The 26,659-nt window shown below is 42.3% G+C and overlaps 1 protein-coding gene and 1 long non-coding RNA gene across 2 annotated transcripts in view; one reads left to right on the top strand and one right to left on the bottom strand.

Moving 5' to 3' along the window:
• Positions 1-3,765: 3,765 nt before the first annotated feature.
• On the top strand, positions 3,766-14,341 carry LOC306933714 (integrin beta-like protein E; the record flags this gene model as incomplete). Its single annotated transcript, XM_079516024.1, has 8 exons — positions 3,766-3,810; positions 4,877-4,977; positions 5,526-5,663; positions 6,153-6,285; positions 6,658-6,829; positions 6,997-7,138; positions 7,590-7,733; positions 14,338-14,341. The coding sequence occupies 8 exons, from the start codon at positions 3,766-3,768 to the stop codon at positions 14,339-14,341; spliced, it is 879 nt and encodes a 292-aa protein (XP_079372150.1).
• A 6,155-nt stretch (positions 14,342-20,496) lies between these two features.
• Positions 20,497-26,659, bottom strand: part of LOC306933811 — a 68,356-nt gene continuing 62,193 nt past the window's right edge. Inside the window, exons 2-3 of the long non-coding RNA XR_013791250.1 lie at positions 21,044-21,126; positions 20,497-20,748 (exon numbers count right to left, since the gene is read on the bottom strand). This is a non-coding gene — a long non-coding RNA (uncharacterized lncRNA). The remainder of the gene's footprint in view (positions 20,749-21,043; positions 21,127-26,659) is intronic.

Consider the following 26,659-nt stretch of genomic DNA (forward strand, 5'->3'; position numbering starts at 1 on the left):
CGCCTATCTTCACCCTCGACGGGCACCCATTAGCCATCGTCCCTCACTTCACCTACCTCGGTAGCACTCTGTCACCATCCTGCACCATAGACGATGACGTCCAGGCACGCATCAGCCTGGCCTCTACTGCCTTTGGTAGGCTAAGGTCCAGGGTCTTCCAGAACAGGAACCTCACCATCTCCACTAAGGCAGCTGTGTACAAGGCAGTCTGCCTCTCCACACTGCTCTACAGCTCGGAAACCTGGACACCCTACCAGAGGCACATAAATTGTCTAGAGGCTTTCCACATCTTCTGCCTCCAAAGGATCCTGGGTCTGACCTGGGCCGACAGGGTGCCGTACATTGAAATATACGACCGGACCAACACACCCAGCATTACAGCACTCCTTGGCCAAAAACACCTCAGATGGGTCGGGCATGTGATCCGTATGCCAGCCCACCGCCTACCCCGACAGATCCTGTATGGCCAGCTTCAAGCCGGTCAAAGGGCTGCTGGGGGTCCAAAAAAGAGGTACAAGGACCACATCAAAACCCTCTTGAAGAAATGTGATATCACACCTCCAGCACTAGAGTCCCTGGCTGTTGATCGCCACACCTGGAGCTCTACCTGTCACAAGGGAATCACTCATCTTCAGGAGAAGCTCACAGAGAGGAGAGTACAGCGGCGTGCACAGAGGCACCAACGTGCCAAAGGTCCACCGACCACCACTGCTGCCTTCCCCTGCCCCTCCTGTGACAAAGTCTGCGGATCACGCATCGGTCTGAACAGCCACCTGGCTATGCACAGACGACAGACACAACAATAATCATCCCATGAACTATATTTGGAGCAACGTCATCATCGACATCGATGGACTGCCATAAGCAAAGCAAAAGTAAGTGTGTGTGTGTGTGTGTGTGGTGGTGGGGGGGGGTCAATGTAGTAGCTCAACAGAGCGGATGTCAACATACAGCCAGGGCACACTGGTGGCACCGCTCCTGTGAAACTCAGCATGCGGTTCAGTATCAGCTGAGTAATTTGTTTGGTGTAGCTAAATAATGACTTCAGTGTCCCAAATGTTGTCTAATAAGCCCTGCATCTTTTAGCTAGATTACATGTAGTGTACCATGTATGATGTTCAGTTAGACAACCGTGCCTGAATTGACAGGGTACCAGCACGGGAGAGCCGAGCCAATGGTAAGGGGGCTATACATTACTTATTCATGGTCTTACCAACATGGTGTACAGATCGCACAGGACTTAAATGATACTGGATGAACGATCAGGCTAGGTGTAGATCAGATATTTTATTGTCCAACCTAGTCGTATCCCATACCTTATTGTGCATGATGGCGGTAAAAGGATAATCCCTCTGCCTTGATTCACTGAATACAGATAATGGTCATATACTGTGATACCTTGATTACCATTCACCAAGATTGCAAATATAGATCCAGGACCGTCTAAATTCAAGACTGACTGGAGCAAGTGTTGTCTTTGCAAATAGAAGAATAGTAAAGAGCTCTCATCACCACATGCAAGACAATCACAACATGATGGCTACACTATGATTGCAACTAATATTCCCCTCTTTCACACAATGAATGAGATGCATATTAATACAATGTATCCAGACAGACTTGATGATGGTGGTGGCATTGAAGAAAATCTGAGGAGGAACAAGGCGCAATATCACAAAAGTTGTTGCATTACGAAACTGGAGAGTGAGAATCACAAAACTAAAAGCAGAGTGCACTCAGCCAGTGGAATGCAGCTGGGTGTTGATGCATCTGCTGTCAACTCCACAAGACTGAAGGAAAAACTGCTGTCAGAAATACCTGAGTTGGAGGCTCACAAGCAGGTAAGCCTAGGAATGTTCTTTTGGCTTTCCTTGGCTTGTCAGAAGCCTCTGACTCTTATAGTGAAGCTATTGTCCTTAGCAAAGCAGCTAACATCTTGTGAAGACATATATGCTGGACCACAAGTCCCTCCAAATCAGGTATTTCTTACAGCAGTTTTTCATTCAGTCTTGTGGAGTTGACAGCAGGTGCATCAACACCCAGCTGTTCCAGGCACTGGGCGTACAGGTGAACTATGTCTGCAAGTCGGAGGACTGAAGGACCCTCACCAGATCTGATGGTCTCCACTAGATATGTGACTAGCTCTGAGAATTCCTGTAGGTGGGCAACTGGGCATCCTCTTCGGTTGAATGTTCCTCTTCCAGTCTCTTTGTGGTTGTGAGGTACAACCTCTCTCTATTGTACAGGTCTGCCAAGCATGCAGCATGGTATTGGTACAATCCTTTCTATATTAATATGTTAGATTCATGTTAATGTTTCAGACATTTAACCATTTAAACCCTCACAAATTGACATTCAGCTCTGTAGTCTTGGATCTTCTCTTTTTTTCCCTTGACACCTTGACACCAAACCTCTTTGCCGAAAATAGGCAACATGCTCACAACATGTCGCAGCGCGAAGCGTTGAGAGCTTGTAGATTGGCTATATTTTTGGCGAATGTTCTCCCCCAGAATAGGGATGCTATAGGGTTCAAGAGGTTAATGGTATTAAAAACATTGTTTATATATATATTATCATAAAAATCTTAGTGTGTTGCCAATTACGGCCCCAGACACATTGAGAACCACTTTCCGTCCTAAGCCACACAAACACATACACTTTAATTAACTTTGATGCTTCCTCGAACATCATTCATTCTTCCTGGCAAGAGACTGAAAATATGTTTCCTCATACCACAAATACACCAAGTGAAGATTCCCATGACTTCACCATTGTGAAACCTCCACCATTGTTACATTCCATTATAGTTTTGCATTTCTTCCGTATACCAACAACTCAATGTGGCTTATAATGATGGCACATTTGTAGGCTACTGTTCACCACACGACCAAATGCTATATTAGGCCTACAACTCGGCAATGATAAAAGCCCTTAGCTGATGAATGCACTGCAGGGTTATAAAAAAAAGAAAGAACAATTGCACACTCGCCTAGAGGCTTTTATATAATCATTTTTTATGTGCTGACCACTGTTTTGGACACATGCCTACATATTTTATCTGAGATTTGGGGACTTTGAATTGAGCATGAAGACTAAAGCCTTCTGAATAAATCTACGCAAGCAGTACACGACCCTCTGACCCGCATTTACGGAATCCACGTAAATGCCTGTCCGCTCACGCCCCGCTCACGTAACGTCACTTTATGAGCGTAAACGCCGTTGTGAATGAGGACCATAGTTACTAAGATGTTACTATGATGTTTGCATGGCTGAGGGAAGTAGGGGTGCTGGGGGGGCTGTAGCACCCCCTCCCCCCAGGCACAGCCCCCCCTCGAACAGGATGGGAAGGGGGAAAAAAAGACAGTATTGGCACCTTATCCTGGTTAATTGCCTGTGTCAGTTCGTTCATATAACTTGCGTGTGGAGAGGGAAAGTAAAGGCCACGTTTGCGCGTGAAAATGCGCAAAAATGCGCGTGCATGATGCGCGTGCACGCGCATTTTTGCGGCGCGCGCTATGCGCGCGCACCCCCTACTAGACGCTCAGCCCCTGCCAGTGTAAAGTACTTCCCACGGGCCTGGATGTTTGTGATTCAACAGAAATGTCCTCAAAGTTCCTCATACCATTCCTCCTACAGTATATAACCTGGTTGCTTACTGTATGTCCACTCAGTAATCTCTCTCACCAAATCATGTGTCTCTTTTCAACACCATTCCTGTTGCTGTTGCTCTGTGGAGCTCAGGCGAGCCACTTTCTTGGAACGGTCATGACCTTTGACCCGGAGGACCCCAACCCAGATGGATCTGTCTCGGTAGGTAATCTATTGAATTTTTTTGATTGACATTTGCAATTCTCCAAACCAAATCCCTGTTCTATTCTGTTATGCATTACATGTTTTATCGTTATTTCACTCTCCTGTAAATGTGTTTATTTTGTGATTTAATTGTACAAAATACAAATGATTGTGTAACTCAGTGCTTCCCAACCTTTTCTGGATCAGGGACCACTTGAACATCTCCACTGTGTTCTCAGATGGGTGGGCCAGATGGGTGGGCCGTGGGCAGCTTATTTTAATGATCAATCAATTGTTATCTGGCTCGGATCAGTGGAACTAATGTGGTATACTTTAAGTTGCTATTCATCCGTATCAGAATGAAGACACATTTTCAAGGTTTTAAAGCTTTGTTTATATATTTATGTCATATTATCAATGAAAACTTTGTGTTTTTCAAATTATTTAATTCTATTTCCTTTTCCTTTTTATATTTTTTTACTTTTTACTGAATGAGTAAAAGTTTTTAAATGTATTACTTCTGTGTTTTAACAACTTACAGTAAACAGAAGGTTAGAATAATGTATAGTTTAGTGGTTTGTTTCTTTTTTAAAGCTATTTTAGCACGGTCACACCGCACTTTTGTCTATACCTATGACAGCAGATCCTGCCAATGCATTGGGGAATGGAGCGGTTTGCTGCCATTTGCGTATTTCTAAAAAGAAAAGAAAAAAAAGATGCGTCTCCTCATGCTGAAAAACTTTCGTGTTGTGACTGTTGACCTCTGATCTTTAGATCACCCACCATTTGGAATGATACGGAAAATCATTCAAATCTATCTACTCCTGGGATCTTTGATCAAAATTCATGAACATGTTTACACACAAACATAGGACCAATTTAAAAATGAAGCTTTTTATGAGCCAATGAATATAGTTTTATGAAAATTCTTCTTCTGCCCCGTCACATATATAGCAACAAAAATATATACTGTATATACAAATTCTGATCCTAATTTCAGGTGGTCCTGCGTTATAAGACAGGCTTTACATCATGCTCAGATGACTACTGGGATTGCAGTAGTGGGTCTTCATGTGGTACTCAGACAGCCCTGGAGGTGAACACGGTGCAGAGCAACACTGACTGGTGTCTACGAGAAGGAGTCATGAGTCGACTGCTTAGCAGCAACGCTCCCTTCCAGCTGCAGTGAGTGAAGAGCCATGCATGACACAGCAAAAGCAATGCTAATTTAAACGGGATTCTCATCTTTTACACAGATGTTCTGGTCCAATTAAAGCTCTACATAGATTCAATCAACATTATTATTATTATTATTATTATTATTATTATTATTATTATTATTATTATTATTATTATTATTATTATTATTATTATTATTATTATTATTATGTGACTTATTAAAGGCCCAATTCCAGAAATAATTTGGCCAAGTGAAATCATAAATTGGTCATTTAAAACTAATTGAATCCTCTCATGTTACTTCATTTTGACAACCAGTGTCATTTGTATGTCAATAGTCATATACATTATATATTTTATGTTTTAAACCTTTTGGGTGAAATGATTAAGAAATATGATTTGGTTCAGTTTATTCTGTTTTTAGAAATATAAATTACATAGGCCACTATTTGATACTGATAGCATACTACTATACTGTCTGCTTCTTCAACAATATACAATATAACTGCTTCGTTTTTAAAACCAAACCACAATGACTACCCTATTTTCCACAGATTAGATGGTGGTAACTGGATAAGTAACATTAATAACATTGTGAGCTGGAAAGCTGTAACACTGGTGGACCTCAGGACCAGATCTGACACTGGGAGAGCCAACAGGTCTCCTCAGACCACCATCATACCAATACTACGGTAATGAACACTTCCCTTTTTTCTTAACCCATTTAGACCTAAGGGCGATTCTACAAATGTCTTCTAAATCCTGACAGTTTTTTGAAAAACCTATGTTTCTATATCAGTGGTTCTCAAACATGTCAAGGACCCCAAAAAATTATATGTACTTGGCCAGTGACCCCCATCTAAAAATATGTTTGTTCCAGGGACCTCCCAGAACTGTTCAAAACGTTCACTCTGAAAGAATATATATTCCAAATTTGTGCCACATTTGCACCTACAAGCTCGTAGCGCGGCAATCGGTGCCACGCTATGAGCTTGTAGATCTGCTATTTTAAATAGCTAAAGTATGACATAATGCTTAAAACACCAAAAGGGTTCCCGCCCAGAATGGTTAATATACTCAATAATAGCATGGCTATTATTATTATCATTATGAATCTCACTCTCTCTCTCTCTCTCTGTCATTCCAACGTTCTTTTCTTTCACACTCTCTTTATCTCCCAGAGTCCCTTCTAACTGTGCGAGGAACTTCAACCTGTTGGCATTTGATCCAGATGGAGACCGCGTTGAATGCAGGGTTGGTACAGGCAGTGAGTGTAACCCCTGCACTCCACCTTCTGCTCTCCGCATCTCAACCGTGAGTCTAATACATTTATTTTCTTAATAAATAACACCTAGGGTTAATTAATACTAATTTGAATGGAATTTATTATCACTGCCTTTGCTGTCCGGAAGAAACCACCTAACTCAATGTTTGAGGTTTCAGATTGTTTCATGAATCAATGGTATTGAACACTGTTCACGTCCGTTTGTTGGTTAAAAAATATTGAACCAATGGAAAGTATTAAAAAGTGCTTTGGCGAAAACCTCCTAACTCCACTTGAGCTGGATGGTACTTCCAGAAAGCAGAGAATATGTATCTGTATATCTATCACTATGAATACATTTAGTTTGTACAGTATACTTATTTTCCTGCAGCCTCATTGTTCTCCTTTCTCTCTGTTTTCAGTCTTGCACATTGGCGTATTCTGCCTCCTCCGGTACTGGCACCTACGCCGTCCAGTTGTACATGGAGGACTTTCCCAGCCAGTCTATCACCCTCACACACACTGATGGATCTCAGAGCAGCAGAAATACAAGCAACGCTCTCAGCATAATACCTCTACAGTTTGCTGTTATTGGTACTTAGTTCATGTACAGAATAGACCCTTGCAGGTCTATTTTCCTAGCGGTTGTTAATAAATAAAGAAAATAGATAAATAAAGAAAATGAATCAAATAATCTGATACTGTACTGTACAGCATCTGTATTAGCCATGCAAACGGTTAATTGATGCTTTTGTGCCCAGTGGATGGAGCAGTAGCCAGCTGTACAGAGGGGCAGTATCTTCCCAGGTTCCTGTCTCCGACCCCGGCTAACAGAGCACAGCTCTACGCCCCTGTTGGTCAGACTCTGGAAATCACCATCAACCCAACAGCATCACTCTCCACGTGAGTAAAACATTGCAATTTCTCAGTTCCATACTAGCCTCGGAAACCCAGACGTTTTATTAGTTCCATACTGACTTGTCCTAATTGTCCTCTTTCCAAATGACAGTGATCAAAAACTGTATTGGCCTGTCAGCACTCAGCAGTATACCTTGCCTTCCCAACTAGGACTTTAGGAATTACTTTAGTCATTTACTGAGCCCAGAAATCTGATACACCCTACCTTGAACCCTGGATCGGTTCTTGTGGCAACTTCTTCATTCGTTCGTGCAGCATCTAGACTGGTATACCTCAGAATTCCTGAACTTTCCAGCTCTGTCTTATCCTCTGGGGACTGAAGTCTTAATGTACCAAATTATGTAGGCCTATTTCAGGTTATCCTTTGGTGTATTATATGTCTAAAGGGTTGCTGAACATCTGATGTAAATTAAGACCATCTTTGGTGGTTTTGTAGGGTGTCTAATCTGTGGTTCAGTGGACCCCACAACATGGACCTGACTGGGTCGGGACGGGGACCGTTCACCCTGAGATGGACGCCATCGCAGTCAGAGATTGGAGATCATCACCCTGTCTGCTTTGTCGCTCAGGCTACCTTGAGGTAGGCATTCATTTACATTATCTGTCTGTGTCTATATGACCTTTTAAAATGTATTATAATCCAGTGCGTCATACCCTTCCCCCCTTTCCCCAGCAGCTCCCACCTTGTGACTCTTCACATGACAGTAGTACTGATGAGTAGAGCCAGTGTTGGACAATCAACAGATTCAGATAAAGACTCAAGCGTAGTAGCGATCGATCAGTTTTAAGACAACGGTTGACCTTTTGACCTGTGAGATGACCTTTGAGATGACCTCTGTGTACTACATAACATTTTGGCATCAGCTTTAGAAGAGCTTTCATTCATCTAATGATTAGAGCATAATATCTACAACAATAATTGACAAAATATTGACCTTTCAGAGATTATAATTGGTGGCCATCTTGGATCAGAAATTTAAATATGGATTCCTCAGCCCAAGAAGTCACAGAAAACAAGTTCTACTCATCACTGGAGGCCAAACTATTGAAAAGTGAATCTCATAAATCCACTGAGAAACTGAGACCACTTTGCGGTCAAGGAAGTGAAATGACCCTATGTGCATTTCCACAACTTTTCACGTCTGATTCCTCCATAATTTTTTATCCCTGAATTTTGGTGGACGCACTTGTACAATCAAACTCACGTCTGTGGTGTTGCTGCTGTTTCAATTGTGGGTGTGAAATTGTAGGTACATGTGTGTCTCTATAGAGCGTCGCAGTCCCGCCTACTCGAGAGACCCGGAAAAGAAATCCCTGTTCATTTTCCTCATAGACTTTTCAGAAAGTATTTATTTAAAGACGTTTACGCCGCGGACAAAGCCAACTCTTGTCGTGACAAATCATGACAATAAACACAATGTTTTGTGCCAAACAAAGAATTAGAAAGTAGAAAAAAACGGCAGGTTACAACACTTGTTTGGTTGTTTTTCTTCTTTTTAATTATTTGTTTGGTCCAAAATATTGTGTTTGTTGTCATGATTTGTCAAAACTCGAGTTGGCTTCGTACGACGCTTGAAAGGTCTTTAAATAAATACTTTTTGAAATGTCTATGGGAAAAATGCATTGGGATTAATTTCCTGGGCCTGGCGTCGTCATGAAAGGGGGAGAGACTGTGACGCTCTATAGCCCTGGGTAGGCAACCCGGCCTGCAGGGATCTGTGCTCCGAAGAGTGCACTTTTCTAATTCAGTTTGGTGCCTCATTTTGGGGGCTAAATCAAGTTTACTGTGAGTACAACAAAACTCATATTAAATCAAACACGTTTGTTTTCTCAGTGCAACCAAGTATGACTCGGAGCTTCGCTGTGTCATTGTCAGTGTCTCAAATGGTACGTGAAGCAACACCTCTTTACCACTGTACTGTATTTCACATTCCATCAGTGATAATCTGTTGTGAGGAGGCTCAAAATAAATCTGTATGTTTATGATCTCAACCGGCAGAACCTACAACCACAACCAGGACAACCACCCAACAAACCACCACAACACCAACTACTACACCAACTACAACACCAACTACTACAGCAACTACTACACCAACTACTACACCAACTACAACACCAACTACTACACCAACTACTACACCAACTACTACACCAACTACAACACCAACTACTACACCAACTACTACACCAACTACTACACCAACTACAACACCAACTACTACACCAACTACTACACCAACTACTACACCAACTACTACACCAACTACAACACCAACTACTACACCAACTACTACACCAACTACTACAACAACTACTACACCAACTACTACACCAACTACTACACCAACTACAACACCAACTACTACACCAACTACTACACCAACTACAACACCAACTACTACACCAACTACTACACCAACTACAACACCAACTACTACACAAACTACAACACCAACTACTACACCAACTACTAAACCAACTACTACACCAACTACAACACCAACTACAACACCAACTACTACACCAACTACAACACCAACTACTACACCAACTACTACACCAACTACAACACCAACTACTACACCAACTACTACACCAACTACTACACAAACTACAACACCAACTACTACACCTACTACAACAACAACTACTGCTCCAACTACAACACAAACTAATTATTGTCCAACTTGTAATGAATCAATCTTCAATGGGAAATGTGAAATTGTTCATTTACATCATGTACTGTTAATCTGCATATTGCTTATCCTGATGTCTGATCTAACTGGGTGTGGTTTTCACTGTGAGTAATAGCTGTCTCGACCTAATCAACCATTTTGACCATCAATAGGCTTTTGTTATGGCCAGGGTGTTGGTGAGACTGTTCCCATCTCTGCAGCTGACTAGCAACACCAGCCCAGCCTTGTGTTTTGTATTCGTTGTTATGGTCATGTTCACCCCTCACAGTTTCACCAAACCCACTCAACTATTTTAGACTTCTTTTGTCGTCATTTTAATTAGATTGTCCCAATGTCTGATGCGGAGGCTAACTGCCTGGTCACGTGACAGACAGTTACTCCTCCTCCTCTGAGTAAAACTGTATAAAAGTGACACACATGTATTGTTCTGGAGTTCAGTCACCTGACATGCTGGAAGGTGGTGGAAGGTGGTTGTGCGGTTGATCGAACGGTCAAATGTGTTCTCAAAGGGAATAGAATTGGAACTAGTTTCTCACTTACTAGTATCTCGGAGTCATTTTGGACTCAAACCTGACTTTTAAGAAACACATACAAAAAGTAACATGTAGAATTAACTTCAATTTGAAAAACTTCCTCAAATTCGACTAAGGTCCATGGCAGAAAGTCTACCTTCAGTCAAAATGTACTGTCCATAAAAGGTTGTCAATACTGGAATGAGCTCCCCACTTTCACAGCTTTTAAAGGACAAGAATACAGACGAATAACAGTCTAAGTCCACACTATTGATCCATAATATATAAATGATAGATAAGGGTTCAGGACAACGAGGCCTTTTCGTGGAGGGGTCAGTCTGAAATTTGGACTTAGACTGTTTGTCTGTGGTACTCGAAACAATGGTAAAAAAAAATAACCAGTCTTGTGATCATGTAAAAGTCCAAAATAGAGTAAACCTACCCTAATAATAGTTTAATATTTTCTTATTTTTTATTCTTTTTATTTTTTATTCTTACTAGTCTTATTACGTTTGAAATGTAGTACTAGTACTAGTACTCCTTAACAGGAGCCCTCGTACAAGGTTTCTTTGACTATGCATGCACCTCTTGGTACCACAGCACCTCAAAGCTGAAGTATGTAAGCACACGAGTATTTTTTTGTATCACTTAGATTTGTATTAATTTTTTGAACAAACACAATAGCAAAAGACAAACATGAAAAACAAAAAAATGTAATAAAATAAAATCGACAATGCGTATCAAACCTTGCTTATCACTTTACATATACCTAGACATATTCTGGTGTTCCTCATTCCCCCATGCCCTCATTGTTCATGATCAGGTCATTAAATATTGTCCATTTTGACTTTTGTCCTCCATTTGTTCCTCCTGCAGTCTCAGGCGATGTGTCAGTTTCTCCATGAGCTGTATCTCCTGAATCAACTCCTCCCATTGTCCCTGTGTTGGAGGCTCCTTCTGTCCCCATTTCCTTGTGATAGCCGTCTATATATAGACGTTTCAACAACCGCTAATCAACGTCTATCCTTATATTAGACGTTGATTAGCGGGTGTTTAAACGTCTATATATAAACCGTCTATATATAAACCGTCTATATATAGACGTTTCAACAACCGCTAATCAACGTATATCCTTATATTAGACGTTGATTAGCGGGTGTTTAAACGTCTATATATAAACCGTCTATATATAAACCGTCTATATATAGACGTTTCAACAACCGCTAATCAACGTCTATCCTTATATTAGACGTTGATTAGCGGGTGTTTAAACGTCTATATATAAACCGTCTATACATAAACCGTCTATATATAGACGTTTCAACAACCGCTAATCAACGTCTATCCTTATATTAGACGTTGATTAGCGGGTGTTTAAACGTCTATATATAAACCGTCTATATATAAACCGTCTATATATAGACGTTTCAACAACCGCTAATCAACGTCTATCCTTATATTAGACGTTGATTAGCGGGTGTTTAAACGTCTATATATAAACCGTCTATATATAAACCGTCTATATATATAGACGTTTCAACAACCGCTAATCAACGTCTATCCTTATATTAGACGTTGATTATCCGGTGTTTAAACGTCTATATATAAACCGTCTATATATAGACGTTTCAACAACCGCTAATCAACGTCTATCCTTAGATTAGATGTTGATTAGCGGGTGTTTAAACGTCTATATATAAACCGTCTATATATAGACGTTTAAACAACCGCTAATCAACATGATTAAAAAAACAACACTGTTGTAAATGTCACCATAAGGCAGGGGTTCTCAACGTTTTTGGCCGGGGACCCCCGGAAATGCTTTGGCAATGTCTCGGGACCCCCGCCCCGCCCCCCAATATAAATTGACTGCTACAATAACCTTAAACCATTTTGGGCGGGAACCCCTTTTGGTGTTTTAAGCATTGTTATAATTTAGCTATTTAAAAATAGCAGATCTACAAGCTCATAGCGCGCCACCGAGTGGCGCGCTACGAGCTTGTAGGTCTGCTATTTTTGAAAAACCGTGAAAATAAAATTTTAAAAAAAATCTTTTTTTTAATTTTTTTTTTGAAAATAATTTGGGGACCCCCTAAATATTTTGGCGACCCCCCGAGGGGTCGCGACCCACGGGTTGAGAACCCCTGGTTTAAACAACCGCTAATCAACATGATTAAAAAAACAACACTGTTGTAAATGTCACCATAAGGTGAGTAATGCCTCAGGCCTACAGAACCCACACAGATATGACGTGTCAAACTATTTCTCAAGCTTGACTTCCTTCATGCCATCCACATGCCAGTGTTGTAAATGTCACCATAACATTTAAACAACAGTTCCAACAACAACAACTTGACTTCCTTCATGCCATCCACATGCCAGTGTTGTAAATGTCACCATAACATTTAAACAACAGTTCCAACAACAACAACTTGACTTCCTTCATGCCATCCACATGCCAGTGTTGTAAATGTCACCATAAACAACAGTTCCAACAACAACAAAAAGAGGGACTATAGTGACCGAAGCATCACACATTCATGAGATGGAAGGGCAAACATGGCACAGAGACAGTTATGGAAATGCCACTGGAAATTAACAATTGTAACATTTCATAAAACGCTCATTTGAACTGAACATAGAGCAACGTGCCATCAATGTATACTGTGACGACGTATAGCATAAGCATAATGTATAACTAATGTAAACTCCTTTAATTAGACCAGTAATATTATATCTCCCCAACCACAATTTGCAAGAGGGACAATATTGTGCAACTTCATACTGTATCATGTCTCTGTGTGTATTACTTGCTTTGGCAATGTAAACGTATGTTTTCTCATGCCAACGAAGCTCCTTTGAATGGAAAATTGAATTGAATTGTGCTCCATCCAGGGGCAGCATGCAGGTGCTGAGTGGACCCTGGGCTGACCTGGCTCTGCTCTACAGACAGATAGACAGTCAGACAGACAGCTCTCTACCTGTCTGTCTGTTAGTCCTGCCACTGTTTCTGTCTGTCTGCCTCCTGCTGGTACAGCTGACTGTCTACCTCACATGGAAACTCAGAGAGGGTTACAGGCTCACGCAGTCATGATCTCATATACATGTCTGCTGTCAATGTGTTCACAAGTGTAGATTACTGTACAGGCTTTTACATCCCACTGGGGCTGCACTGCACACTTTTATACGTGTATGTATTCTGTGCCTTAACATTTAAACTTGACATAATGTTGTTCCACAGTTACCAGGCACTTAGAGCCTGCACTTCAAAGCCTCACAGCGCGTTGCATCGGGGCCTCATAATAAAGCACTAACCACATGTACAATGATGTCATTTCATTCTGTGTTGTTTTAGTCAAGTCACTTTTAAACCACATCCTCTGTCAAAGCTGGTCTTCCCTCTGCAGGCTGACATTTCACAAAATGCTGTTGACATATGGTTATCTCTTCTGATTGATTGATTGATTGATTGATTGATTGAGTACTTTAACAGTTTGCAGAAAAGAGCACAAGAAAGTGCAGTTCAATAAAAGGTCTGCTAAGAGTCAAAGTCGTACGATTGGTCACACACGTTACCAATCGCATTTGACCCATCTCTTGGAGCGGTGAGCCACAGCATGCGCCGCGCTCAGTTATCATCATTAGTTGATTTTTGACCCACAATCCGACCCATTGATGGCGAGTGCCAAGCAGGGAGGCATTGGGTCCCATTTTTACAGTCTTTGGTATGACCCGGCCGGGGATTGAACCCCCGACCTCCCAGTTTCAGGGCAGACACTCTAACCACAAGGCCCTTGATCTGGTAGAGGATTTATAACACAAGAAAGCACCACAATAAATACTTTAATATGACTCAAATGAATTAACACTTAATTGGACTTTATATGTGTCATGATGACGCATGCACAAACCGTAAAGACACAGCTCCATATCTCCATTAAACTCCTCATCCTCTTTCCTCTGTATCTCTTAGTTGAAGCTGAGCTGTCGGACCTTCCACAGGAGAGAAGCAGCACCATCTACTGGCCACGGAACAGAACTATACCCCCTAGACATAGAACTGGCACTGGGTCACAGACTACAGTCACCCACCTGACAGAACACACACAAGACACTTCATAAAGCTGCTAGTTAAACTCTACTGGTGATGGTTGGTTTACTATGAGGAATGATGTTGTTAGTTGTTACTGGGATAAACAACATTCTCTACTCCTCAATTCATCTCAGAAGCTTGTTGAGATGAATTACACTTTGCTAACATCCTTCCAACAAGTGTCAGTGCAGGCATGCTGCTAATAGAGCACCGAAGTCTGACGTCAATATTGGTAGAGGGCGCAAATCCACGGGTTCATGTACTTTTTATTTGCATAGTAATCCCCATAGGGGGATTTTAGATTGCCTCATATAAGAACTGTGTTTGCAAAATAAACAAACATGTCGCCCCAGCTTGTTTATTTTTGGACCACAATGCTTATATGAAACGATTTAAAGATGAGCCCATGTTATTCTCCATAGAGAAATTACTTCCGTGAACCAGGCAAGGAAGAGAAGACCTGTGTCATATAATCGGTTCAGGCATATAAAAGAAGACATATCATAGTTTGTTTTCTAATCACTTTCTTTTCCAAGAGTGCACAGTACTGAGAGGATTTAAACAGCAGCAGGTATCGTTTCTGTTCCGGGGGTATCGCGAGATTTGGCTGCCAGACAGGAAACGGTGGACAGTCTCGCAATACTTGGCACGTTCAGAAATATACTTTTTGCTCTTTAGATACGATACCTCAACACAGTGTACACATCAAAAAGCAACACAGCAGACAATAATGTGTTATATGTGTTCTGTTATTTGCCAGAAGCGATTACTTTACAAAAGATCTCAGTCATTCAGAAATATTGTTTGTGTAGCTCATGTTCATGAGCTGGTCACTGACACTGAGCTCTCAATGGGCCTCCTAACTTTTCCTCTTACATTTCTTCCTAAGTGAATTCCTAAGAGAAGTCCAGTCAGATTCATGAAACGTTCTTAAGTAGGCAGAATTGTTCGTAAGCATGTTCTTATGATGATGAATCCAAATCCTCGTAACTTGAAGGGGTGTGCCAGTTCATTCAAATTATCATAGGTAGACGCCCCACATATCCTAATTAGCATCCTAATTACCATAGGGAACCGCCCCACCAATCCCATATAAGGCATTGGGAATTCACTTTCCTACCTGTGTTCACCCAGGTGGGTGTGGTTTTGCATGACTCCATGGCCTTGCCTGCAGTCACACCTGTGTGTGATTGCAGCACACAGAACTCACAAGACCTCACACATAGAAATAAAGTTGAGTGAAGTCAAGAATACCTAAACTAAAGTCTAAATACGGTATGGTGGAACACCAGACTCCAAACATTAAAAATCAATAATACTGTGGAGGTACTGAAGTGAACAGAATTTTTCATATTTTCAATATTTCAATATTTTCAATATTCATGAATGTATTTTATTATTTATCTCACAATAGTCAACTTGGGGGGGGGGGGGGGGGGGGTTATGTGGTGGGTATGGTGCGTTTGTTTGGGTTGGGTTGTGAACTCTAAACCAGTGGTTCTCAAACATTTTCAAGGACCCCCAAATTGACATGCATTCTGCAGACCCCCATATGAAAATATTTTCTGCTAGGGAAATGTTTTGAAGATTTATCAAAATAGCCGATCTACAAGCTCAAAATGGGCAGTAATGGGACGCGTTTGTGAGCTTGTAGATTGGCTATTTTCAAAGTATAAAATGGGATTAAAGTGGTAAAATGTTCCATATTTTGCTGTGGACTGCCTGGAACTTCCTCAAGGACCCCTTGAGGTCCTCAGACCAAACTTTGAGCATCATGCAGAGGGTGCTGTTTTTCCTTTAGGTTTTCAGATTTCACTTAAAGGGACACTTCACCCTTTTTGCCAAAAAATATATATCAATGACGTTTATAAGATTTAGAACACTTTCCTGGCGTTATTTTTTGTGTAATCTCTGGGTTTAGATATTTTAGATTAACGGGTGGCTCTGACGTCAGAGACACTCTTCCGTATTGCTACCGGACTACATTGTCTCCTCACACTGCAGCTAGACCAGCCCCAAAACACAACCGTCACGGACGGACACTGCGATTTGTTCCACCTACAACCTTCGTTGACCGCACCCCCACATGCGCATTTGTTATTGTGTTTGTGTCATGTCACCGTCGTCAGCAGAGCAGCACCAGAGAGACGCGCTATGTTGCCACGAATCCCCCCCCCCCCCCCCCAACTCTAGATTTATTATAATGATATGAAGTGACTTGCCATAAACCATCCATTAACTCCCCATTCATCCAATTTGCATCTGCTTGTATTAAACAACATTAAACTCACCAACATTGCAGCTGTAGGGAAAGCTTGAATATCCACTTTCAAACTGCAAAGCTTTTGTTTCATAAAAATCCACCGAATCTTTTTCCCACTCAGCTCTGCACTTCGTTTTTCTTCTTTTTTAGTTCTATCTCACTACTAGAACTTTCTGACTCTGAGGTAGATAAGATTTTTGGCTGTCAACAGCATCCATTTGTTTTTTCAATGTTGTGGACCGGAGCGTGGTGAAATAGTTGCTAAGATACGATACTGCATAGTGATTGGCTCTGCTGCATGCCTATGAAGAGTACTGACCAATGAGCTGAGCCTAGCGCCCTTCCAGACACCAGGTTCCAGTGTCTTGCTTTCCTGTTCCTATAGCTCAGTCGGCTGCCCCTTCTTATTACTGCATGGGAGCGAGTGACTGAGAATCACCATAACGCGCTGTCATTTTTCCACGAGACAAAAATACGGGATTAAGTGCGTCCCGTATCGGTTCATTACGGGACAGGTCTTTTAGTTGCCAAATACGGTACGATCGTATTTTAGCAACTATTTCACCACGCTCCGGTCCACAACATTGAAAAAACAAATGGATGCTGTTGACAGCCAAAAATCTTATCTACCTCAGAGTCAGAAAGTTCTAGTAGTGAGATAGAACTAAAAAAGAAGAAAAACTAAGTGCAGAGCTGAGTGGGAAAAAGATTCGGTGGATTTTTATGAAACAAAAGCTTTGCAGTTTGAAAGTGGATATTCAAGCTTTCCCTACAGCTGCAATGTTGGTGAGTTTAATGTTGTTTAATACAAGCAGATGCAAATTGGATGAATGGGGAGTTAATGGATGGTTTATGGCAAGTCACTTCATATCATTATAATAAATCTAGAGTTGGGGGGGGGGGGGGATTCGTGGCAACATAGCGTCTCTCTGGTGCTGCTCTGCTGACGACAGCGACATGACACAAACACAATAACAAATGCGCATGTGGAGGTGCGGTCAACGAAGGTTGTAGGTGGAACAAATCGCAGTGTCCGTGACGGCTGTGTTTTGGGGCTGGTCTAGCTTCAGTGTGAGGAGACAATGTAGTCCGGTAGCAATACGGAAGAGTGTCTCTGACGTCAGAGCCACCCGTTAATCTAAAATATCTAAACCCAGAGATTACACAAAAAATAATGCCAGGAAAGTGTTCTAAATCTTATAAACGTCATTGATATATATTTTTTGGCAAAAAGGGTGAAGTGTCCCTTTAAGAATGAAAAAGGCACCCTAAGAGTGCTCCACAGTGTGCGTAGATTCTGTTCTTACCTACGAACAAATCACAGCTAAGAAAAGATTGAGGGATCCCAAAACCTTCTTAAAAACTTCCTAAGTGGGTCTAAGAACAAATTTCCTCTTAAGAACTTCTTAAGAACGGTTGGCGCATGAGGCCAGTGCATTCTGCCGAACTTCCGGGTGCAGTTTGGCTCCCATGGTGCGACGAATCTGCCGTCTGGAATTGCGTGATAGCGAAAATGACATTGGTGACTTTACCTCCATTTCATATACCTTGGAACCAGGGGAATCGAGGGGATAAGTTACTCAGGACTTCGGTGCTCTATACAAATACTGTTCCACAAGACAGATAAATGTTCTCTCACACCACCAGAGGGCAGTATTCTATTAAATACAGGTGTTTGACTGTGGAATGTCCATTTACATTATGTTTGTAGGCAGGTCACCCTTCCTCTCAATTTTAGAGAGCCTACATTTATACATTTAATGCATTTGAGTAATACATTCTAGAGATGTGCAATTGTGCATTTCTTCTTCCTTTCCTTCCAGCTGTTCCCTTCAGGGGTCACCAAAGCAAATCTTTTGCCTCCATCTCACCCTGTCCTCTGCCTCCTCTTCTTTCACACCAACTAACTTCATGTCCTCTTTCACTTACACCCATAAATATTATCTTTGGTCTTCCTCTATAGGCCTCCTTCCTGCCTAGCAGTTCCAAACTCAGCATTCTTCTACCAAGATACTCACTAACCCTCCTCTGTACATGTCCAAACCATCTCAGTCTGGACTCTCTACTCGCTGTCTCTAGTCTAGACGTGCTTGTTCCTGATCCTATCCATCCTTCTCCCAGACAGAACCTCAATATTGTATAGCAGAGACTCTGCTACCTCCTGTCTTCTTCAGTGCTACTGCCTCTAAACCTTAAACATGTAAAAAAAAAAAAACAAGTGAAGAAAAAGCACAAAAAATAAAACATCTTCCCCCAGAGCCCATCATCTCTGTGCTTGGTGAAAACAGATCGAGCTCCATTACTGGAGCACTGATTTCACCACAGGTTTGAGTAGAATGGCCACGCCTGCCCTGTTAAAATAGCACTCATGCCCCCTAATCACAAGTACCCCCCTTTTTGAAACTAGCTCCTCGCCACTCGCCCTACACACTTCCACTTGGTTTGAGCATAGATATATGAATAATAGAGACGGAATCCCGGTGCCGTCTATATTATTTATATATCTATGCTCAAACCAAGTGGAAGTGCGTAGAGCGAGTGGCGAGGAGCTAGTTTCAAAAAGAGCCTACTACTGTGTAGCTCCTCATGAGGCTAAAAGGAAGTGATGGCAGAGAGTTCAAGGTTCTTTACTGTAGCATACAATTACAGCAAGTAGGACTAAACCGTGAGTTAGTACTTTCACGAATCATGGAGTGATTCAAGATTTAGAGATTAAGAAAACAAAAGAGAAAAGAGAACTTTTAAGACTACTAATAAGAGTACTGACACTGACACTGTGACAATTACAGGCTTTATAATTTATGATTGTTAAAGACATATCAAGCTCTTGATATGAGTAACAAAAGAATATGCACAGAGATTTCTCCAGTAACAAAGAATATCTTGGAATCCCCCTATATAGTAATGATGATTGTGTCCAGTCTCTGCATTTGTCAGGAAGTATATGACTCACAGTCCTCTCCGGACCTCAAGCCCCCAGTAATGCTATCCAACAGTGAAGCTGCCACTACCTACTGGCGAAAAGTGGAACTGCAGCACGTGTTCATGGAGGGGGACGGACGTTCATGACGCCATGTGCGTAACGTGTGTCATCCCAGGACCTCAAAGTTGAGGTCCGAGCTTAACTCAAGGTTAATTAAATAAGGTTAGGAAGCGAAGACTGTACGGTGGACTCCATGTTGCTCCCTGGAAGGAAAGAAACATGCGCAATTGAGACCAAGGAAGCTGAACGCGGAAGTGTTGGCTGCATATAGCCCATTGCGCATGTTTCTTTCCTTCCAGGGAGCAACATGGAGTCCACCGTACGGTCTTCGCTTCCTAACCTAATTGAATTAACATTGGCTTAACTTCCGCTCACTCGAGCCAACGCTCCGGTTCGGTATCTATCCTTTTATTACTCTATGGCCCGGACTGGTTGTTTGACACATCATGCCCGGTAAACCGACCAATGGAGGCCTGCTTTATAGGATCATTACCAGGGGGCTGTTGTACAGCATTTCCAGACCTGAGCAGACAGGCGCGGCCAAAGGAAGCTGTCTGCCGGTGTCTCTTTTGGTTTTTTGACAGCATGGTGGATGGAAAAGAAGCTCCACCGACGCGGCTGAGTGCCGCGAGGCTCCAGATTCCCGGAAACGCTTGCCCCAGCGGCAGTCAGCCACGTGGGTGGAGCATAATTTCCATCCACCAGCTGTCTAAAAACCCGGAAAAGACGCCGGCAGACAGCAGAAAACGGCCACACCTGTCTGGTAGGTCTGGCAACAGCTTTAGCCTGCCACACTAGGGGTGGGCAGGACGAAATTATGGTGGGGCAACACCAATCAGAAGCTATTGCCCTTAAAAAAAGAATAAAAATTGTTTGTATCTAGTGAGAAACAACTTTTAAATTTAAATTTAAATTAAGAGAGAGAACAAATAGAGGTGACCAGAAGGGGGTGCTGTAGCTGTAGTTGTTAATCCTCGTCTTGAACATTTGTCAGCTTTAGAACGATGTCTGCCGGCAGCCCCAGTTTGACCAGTTCTTCTTTAAGCTGGAAGTAAAACAAATAAATAAAGGGTTTTTGATGTGTTAATACATTTTTCACACTCCTAGAGCATGTCCGAGATATAACTAAAACACAAAATGTTTGTCAGCAAGCCCCTATGAATAATCATGATTTGCCTCCACCTGGCAAAGCACACACACACACACACACACACACACACACACACACACACACACACACACACACACACACACACACACACACACACACACACACACACACACACACACACACACACACACACACACACACACACACACACACACACACAATTAAATACCTTTGGCAGCACAATATTCTGGATGTCTTCATTGGTTAAAGACGTCTCTGAGGAGAGCCCCACCCTCAGGCCAACGACGTGACCTACAGGTAAAATGTTCCAGCATTAGAATACAGACAGTTATGATGTTGTTGATGATGTGGATAGAAGAACCTTGGAGTCTAGAGCTACAAACTAGGTCATAAATCCCGATAATATCATGATAATATTATTGTCAGCAATCGTTATTAGTTGCTCCATTGTGCGCAGACTATTATTTATCTATCAGTGCATTTTGAAACGTGGTCTCGGAAATCACACTGTTAGCAAATGAATATGAACAAACCATATTCTACCAATATGTAAAGACATTTCTGTAATGTCTGTAATAGACACCTCAGCTGCTGTCACATCAATGGCAAAACGAGGCAATGTCGACATAAAAAAAGTTGTGACTCAAATCACCCTGAAGTGGTGGTTTATTTTGCAGTGTAGGCAGTGGGCACTATATTCTGTTGTTGTTCATATCTGTTGTACTTCTGTCTGTAAATAAAGTGCATGGGAGCTTGAGATCGGTGTGCGGACTTCCTTCCTTCTAAACTGTATGCATTTTTGTTCAGTACACCTGTAGAATGTTTTGAGATGTGCGTGCTTCTCTTTGGGACTTTATTTTGCGATAATTATTGCCTTCGCTATTCATCATCCCTTAGGCCTGCTTATATCACGACCAGTTACTTAGCCTTGAGCATGCATGTATCTATAAGATTGGTGCTGGGTTCCCAGAGTCCACGCCAAAGAGTCCACGCTGTAGTGTTCTTAGAACCTACAGTAAACAGTAGGTAGGATGTCTTCCCCAGTGGCTTTGTGGTGGAAGCTGAATCAGGAACACATATGCTCTCGTCTCGTATGCAGTTAGCGATGTGTCCACTCGGGTCATCATGATGATGATGCCATGATGAATCAATCATATGCCTATAATATATGGAGTTCCAAAAACATCTACCGTATGCCTAACTATAGTGTAAGACAGTGGTTCCCAAACCTTTTCATGTCAAGGACCCTCAAATTGACACTAATTATCCCGCGGACCCCATTTGAAAAGATATGCCAGGGACCCCCATAAGAGAAGATGGCTCTAGCAGTGATTCTCAACCCGTTTAATTTCAAGGACCCCCAGTTTGACAAGCATTAGTCTACAGGCCCCCATTTATTGGCATTTATATCTCTGGGACCCCCAATTTAGATTGTAAAATCAATGTTAATTTAACTCTGAGAGTGTACAAATGGAACCAAATGGACCCGTTTGGTTCCATTTGTACACTCTCAGAGTTACAGACCCATAAGGGTCCATTTGGTTACAAACTATTATTTAGCTGGGGACCCCTTGGAACTCCCTCAGGGACCCTTGGGGGTCCCCGGACCCCACTTTGGGAACCACTGGTGTAAGAGGTCCAATCTATCCGAGTCCGTTCATGACACCAGTCTCGAATGAGGCCTGGCACTAAGGCTGCAGGCATCATCAGCCCATGGCCATACTGTATGGATCTCTAAAGCCAGAGTCCAGATGAACTAGTACTACTGGTTTCACCATTCAGTACCACTAAATGTACCATGTATAGCAGGGGTTCTCAACCCGTGGGTCGCGACCCCTCGGGGGGTCGCCAAATTATTTTAGGGGGTCCCCAAATTATTTTCAAAAAAAATTAAATGGTAGTTGTAGTTGTAGGTTCTGCCGGTTGAGATCATAAACATACAGATGTATTTTGAGCCTCCTCACAACAGATTATCACTGATGGAATGTGAAATACAGTACAGTGGTAAAGAGGTGTTGCTTCACGTACCATTTGAGACACTGACAATGACACAGCGAAGCTCCGAGTCATACTTGGCTGCACTGAGAAAACAAACGTGTTTGATTAAATATGTTTTACTGTGAGTTTTGTTGTACTCACAGTAAACTTGATTTAGCCCTCAAAATGAGGCAACAAACTGAATTAGAAAAGTGCACTCTTCAGAGCACAGATCCCTGCAGGGCGGGTTGCCTACCCAGGGCTATAGAGACACACGGTTCCCTACAATTTCACACCCACAATTGAGACAGCAACACCACAGATGTGAGTTTGAGTGTACGTGTACGTCCGCTAAAATTCAGTGATAAAATTGATGGATGAATCAGACTCTGAACGTGAAAAGTTGTGGAAATGCAAATAATAGTAGGGTCATTTCTGACATTTCCATGACCGCGAAGAGCAAAGGTCCGTTACTCAGTGGATTTATGAGATTTGTGAGATTAACTTTAATTGTTTGGCTGGTATTCATAATTGATCTTAATTTAATGATTTAACCCGATTTTAAATGGATACAATTATAATCTCAATCTGGGGGTGGAGGGAGGATGGCAAATTTGAAGAATAGCGAAAATAGCCGATCTACAAGTGCAGTACTCAAAACCCATGTTTGGTCTGTCGTGAAACAGAACAAACAACTTGGTTGAGACTCGATCGCATGTGTATTTATACTGTGGTGATTGCACCAGGGATTGGCTGTGGTGAGAGTAGGCAGGTGTAGTGGATACGGGTGATTGTGAATGGGGAGTGGCCATTGAGTGGAGGTGGGAGGTGGTTGAGAACAGAGTGGCAGTGATAAGCAGATACGTTGTATAAATACAACTATACCCTTAATGTTTACATTGTAATGAGAACATAATTGCTTATCTTACTGTCCAATGACATAGGCCAAGGAATTGTGGAACATCTTAAGACATCCAATGTAGGCCCACTACATTTCAGGTGTGAAATGGCACGAGGGATGCACGGCCCTGCTGGGGCAAGTGGGACACACACTGGTCGGCACTTCCCATTCACAAGTTCCCAGCCATAACCAAGGGGTAAGGGATGCTAACAGGTCGTAATGGAGCTGGCAAAATGTAAGCGAGTTTGGAGTGTACATTTTGTTCTTAAGTTTATGCCACTTTGAAGCTCTGTCCTTCCCACAGGTAAATATCTGCACTCACAGCAACACCAGTGGAGACTCTGAGGGCAGTATTATGCGTGTCTTAAGTACCAGGTCTTATGACTTAACTTAAGACGTGGAGGCGTGGTCAATGCTGTTTGGCCACTCAGAATAGCGAAATGGCATTGATCACGCATCCAGGTCTTAAGTTAAGTAATAAGACCTGGTACTTAAGACACGCATAATACTGCCCTCTATGTTTGAGGTTGCAGCATCAGTTGAGATAAAACGTAAATGGAATGCAAAACAACAACAACAACAACATTGCTTTATCTAAATAAACAAACAAATCAATCAATCAATCAATCAATCAATCAATCAATCAATCAATCAATCAATCAATCAATCAATCAATCAATCAATCAATCAATGTAGGATAGTAACTGCAATTTATAATACAGTAATACAGTAACACAATTATATTACATTAAAAGGTAAAAGGTCATATAGACACAGACAGATAATGTAAATGAATGCCTACCTCAAGGTAGCCTGAGCGACAAAGCAGACAGGGTGATGATCTCCATCCTCTGACTGCGATGGCGTCCATCTCAGGGTGAATGGTCCCTGTCCTGACCCAGTCAGGTCCATGTTGTGGGGTCCACTGAACCACAGATTAGACACCCTACAAAACCACCAAAGACGGTCTTAATTTACATCAGATGTTCAGCAACCCTTTAGACATATAATACACCAAAGGATAACCTGAAATAGGCCTACATCATTTGGTACATTAAGAATTCAGTCCCCAGAGGATAAGACAGAGCTGGAAAGTTCAGGAATTCTGAGGTATACCAGTCTAGATGCTGCACGAAAGTTGCCACAAGAACCGATCCAGGGTTCAAGGTAGGGTGTATCAGATTTCTGGGCTCAGTAAATGACTAAAGTAATTCCTAAAGTCCTAGATGGGAAGGCAAGGTATACTGCTGAGTGCTGACAGGCCAATACAGTTTTTGATCACTGTAATTTGGAAAGAGGACAATTAGGACAAGTCAGTATGGAACTAATAAAACGTCTGGGTTTCCGAGGCTAGTATGGAACTGAGAAATTGCAATGTTTTACTCACGTGGAGAGTGATGCTGTTGAGTTGATGGTGATTTCCAGAGTCTGACCAACAGGGGCGTAGAGCTGTGCTCTGTTAGCCGGGGTCGGAGACAGGAACCTGGGAAGATACTGTCCCCCTATACAGCTGGTTACTGCATCCACTGGACACAAAAGCATAAATTAACCGTTTGCATGGCTAATACAGATGCTGTACATGATGTACATCAGATTATTTGATTCATTTTCTTTATTCATCTATTTTATTTATTTATTAACAACCGCTAGGAAAATAGACCTGCAAGGGTCTATTCTCTACATGAACTAAGTACCAATAACAGCAAACTGTAGAGGTATTTTGCTGAGAGCGTTGCTTGTAGTTCTGCTGCTCTGAGATCCATCAGTGTGTGTGAGGGTGATAGACTGGCTGGGAAAGTCCTCCATGTACAACTGGACGGCGTAGGTGCCAGTAACTAAGGAGGCATGATATGTCAATGTGCAAGACTGAAAACAGAGAAAAAGGAGAACAATGAGGCTGCAGGAAAAGAAGGTACTGTACAAACTAAATGTATTCATAGTGATAGATATACAGATACATATTCTCTGCTTTCTGGAAGTACCATCCAGCTCAAGTGGAGTTAGGAGGTTTTCGCCAAAGCACTTTTTAATACTTTCCATTGGTTCAATATTTTTTAACCAACACACGGACGTGAACAGTGTTCAATAGCATTGATTCATGAAACAATCTGAAACCTCAAACATTGAGTTGGGTGGTTTCTTCCGGACAGCAAAGGCAGTGGTAATAAATTCCATTCAAATTAGTATTAGTGGGCACGGTGGCACAGTCGGTAGTGCTGTCGCCTCACAGCTAGAAGGTCCTGGGTTCGATTCCCGCTCGGGGCGCTGGCGGTTGCTGGCGGCGTGCAGTGCCCATACCCGAGGCGGGGTTGGCGAAAGGGCCTTTCTGTGCGGAGTTTGCATGTTCTCCCCGTGTCCCCTAGGGTAGGTACCCTCACAAAAACATGCAGTAATCCTGGTCTCTAAACAAACTGCCTCCCCCTGGCCAGCCGGGGCGCCTGATGGAGGGGAAAGGAACTGGTTGGAATAACGTGTTCCTTCCACGCGCTACGTCCAACCAGGGAAACTCCCCCCGGTCACGTGTAAAGGAGCAACTTGGACACTCAGGCAGGAAGGAAGCATGAGTTCAAGTCCGTTGCTCTCCCCATGTCCCCCATATATGGGGACTAGGTTGGCGGAGGGTGTGTAGAGAGCCCAGGATCACATTAGATAATTGGCACAGGTGTGAAAAAATGGGTTACAAAATCGAGGGATACAAATTTACTAAAACAAATTAGTATTAACCCTAGGTGTTATTTATAAAGAAAATAAATGTATTAGACTCACAGTTGAGATGCTGAGCGCAGAAGGTGGAGTGCAGGGGTTACACTCATTGCCTGTACCAACCCTGCATTCAACGCGGTCTCCATCTGGATCAAATGCCAACAGGTTGAAGTTCCTCACACAGTTAGAAGGGACTCTGAGAGATAAGAGAGTGTGAAAGAAAAGAACGTTGGAATGACAGAG

The sequence above is a fragment of the Electrona antarctica genome (assembly GCF_951216825.1).
Source record: "Electrona antarctica genome assembly, chromosome: 12".
Taxonomy (NCBI): Eukaryota; Metazoa; Chordata; class Actinopteri; order Myctophiformes; family Myctophidae; genus Electrona; species Electrona antarctica.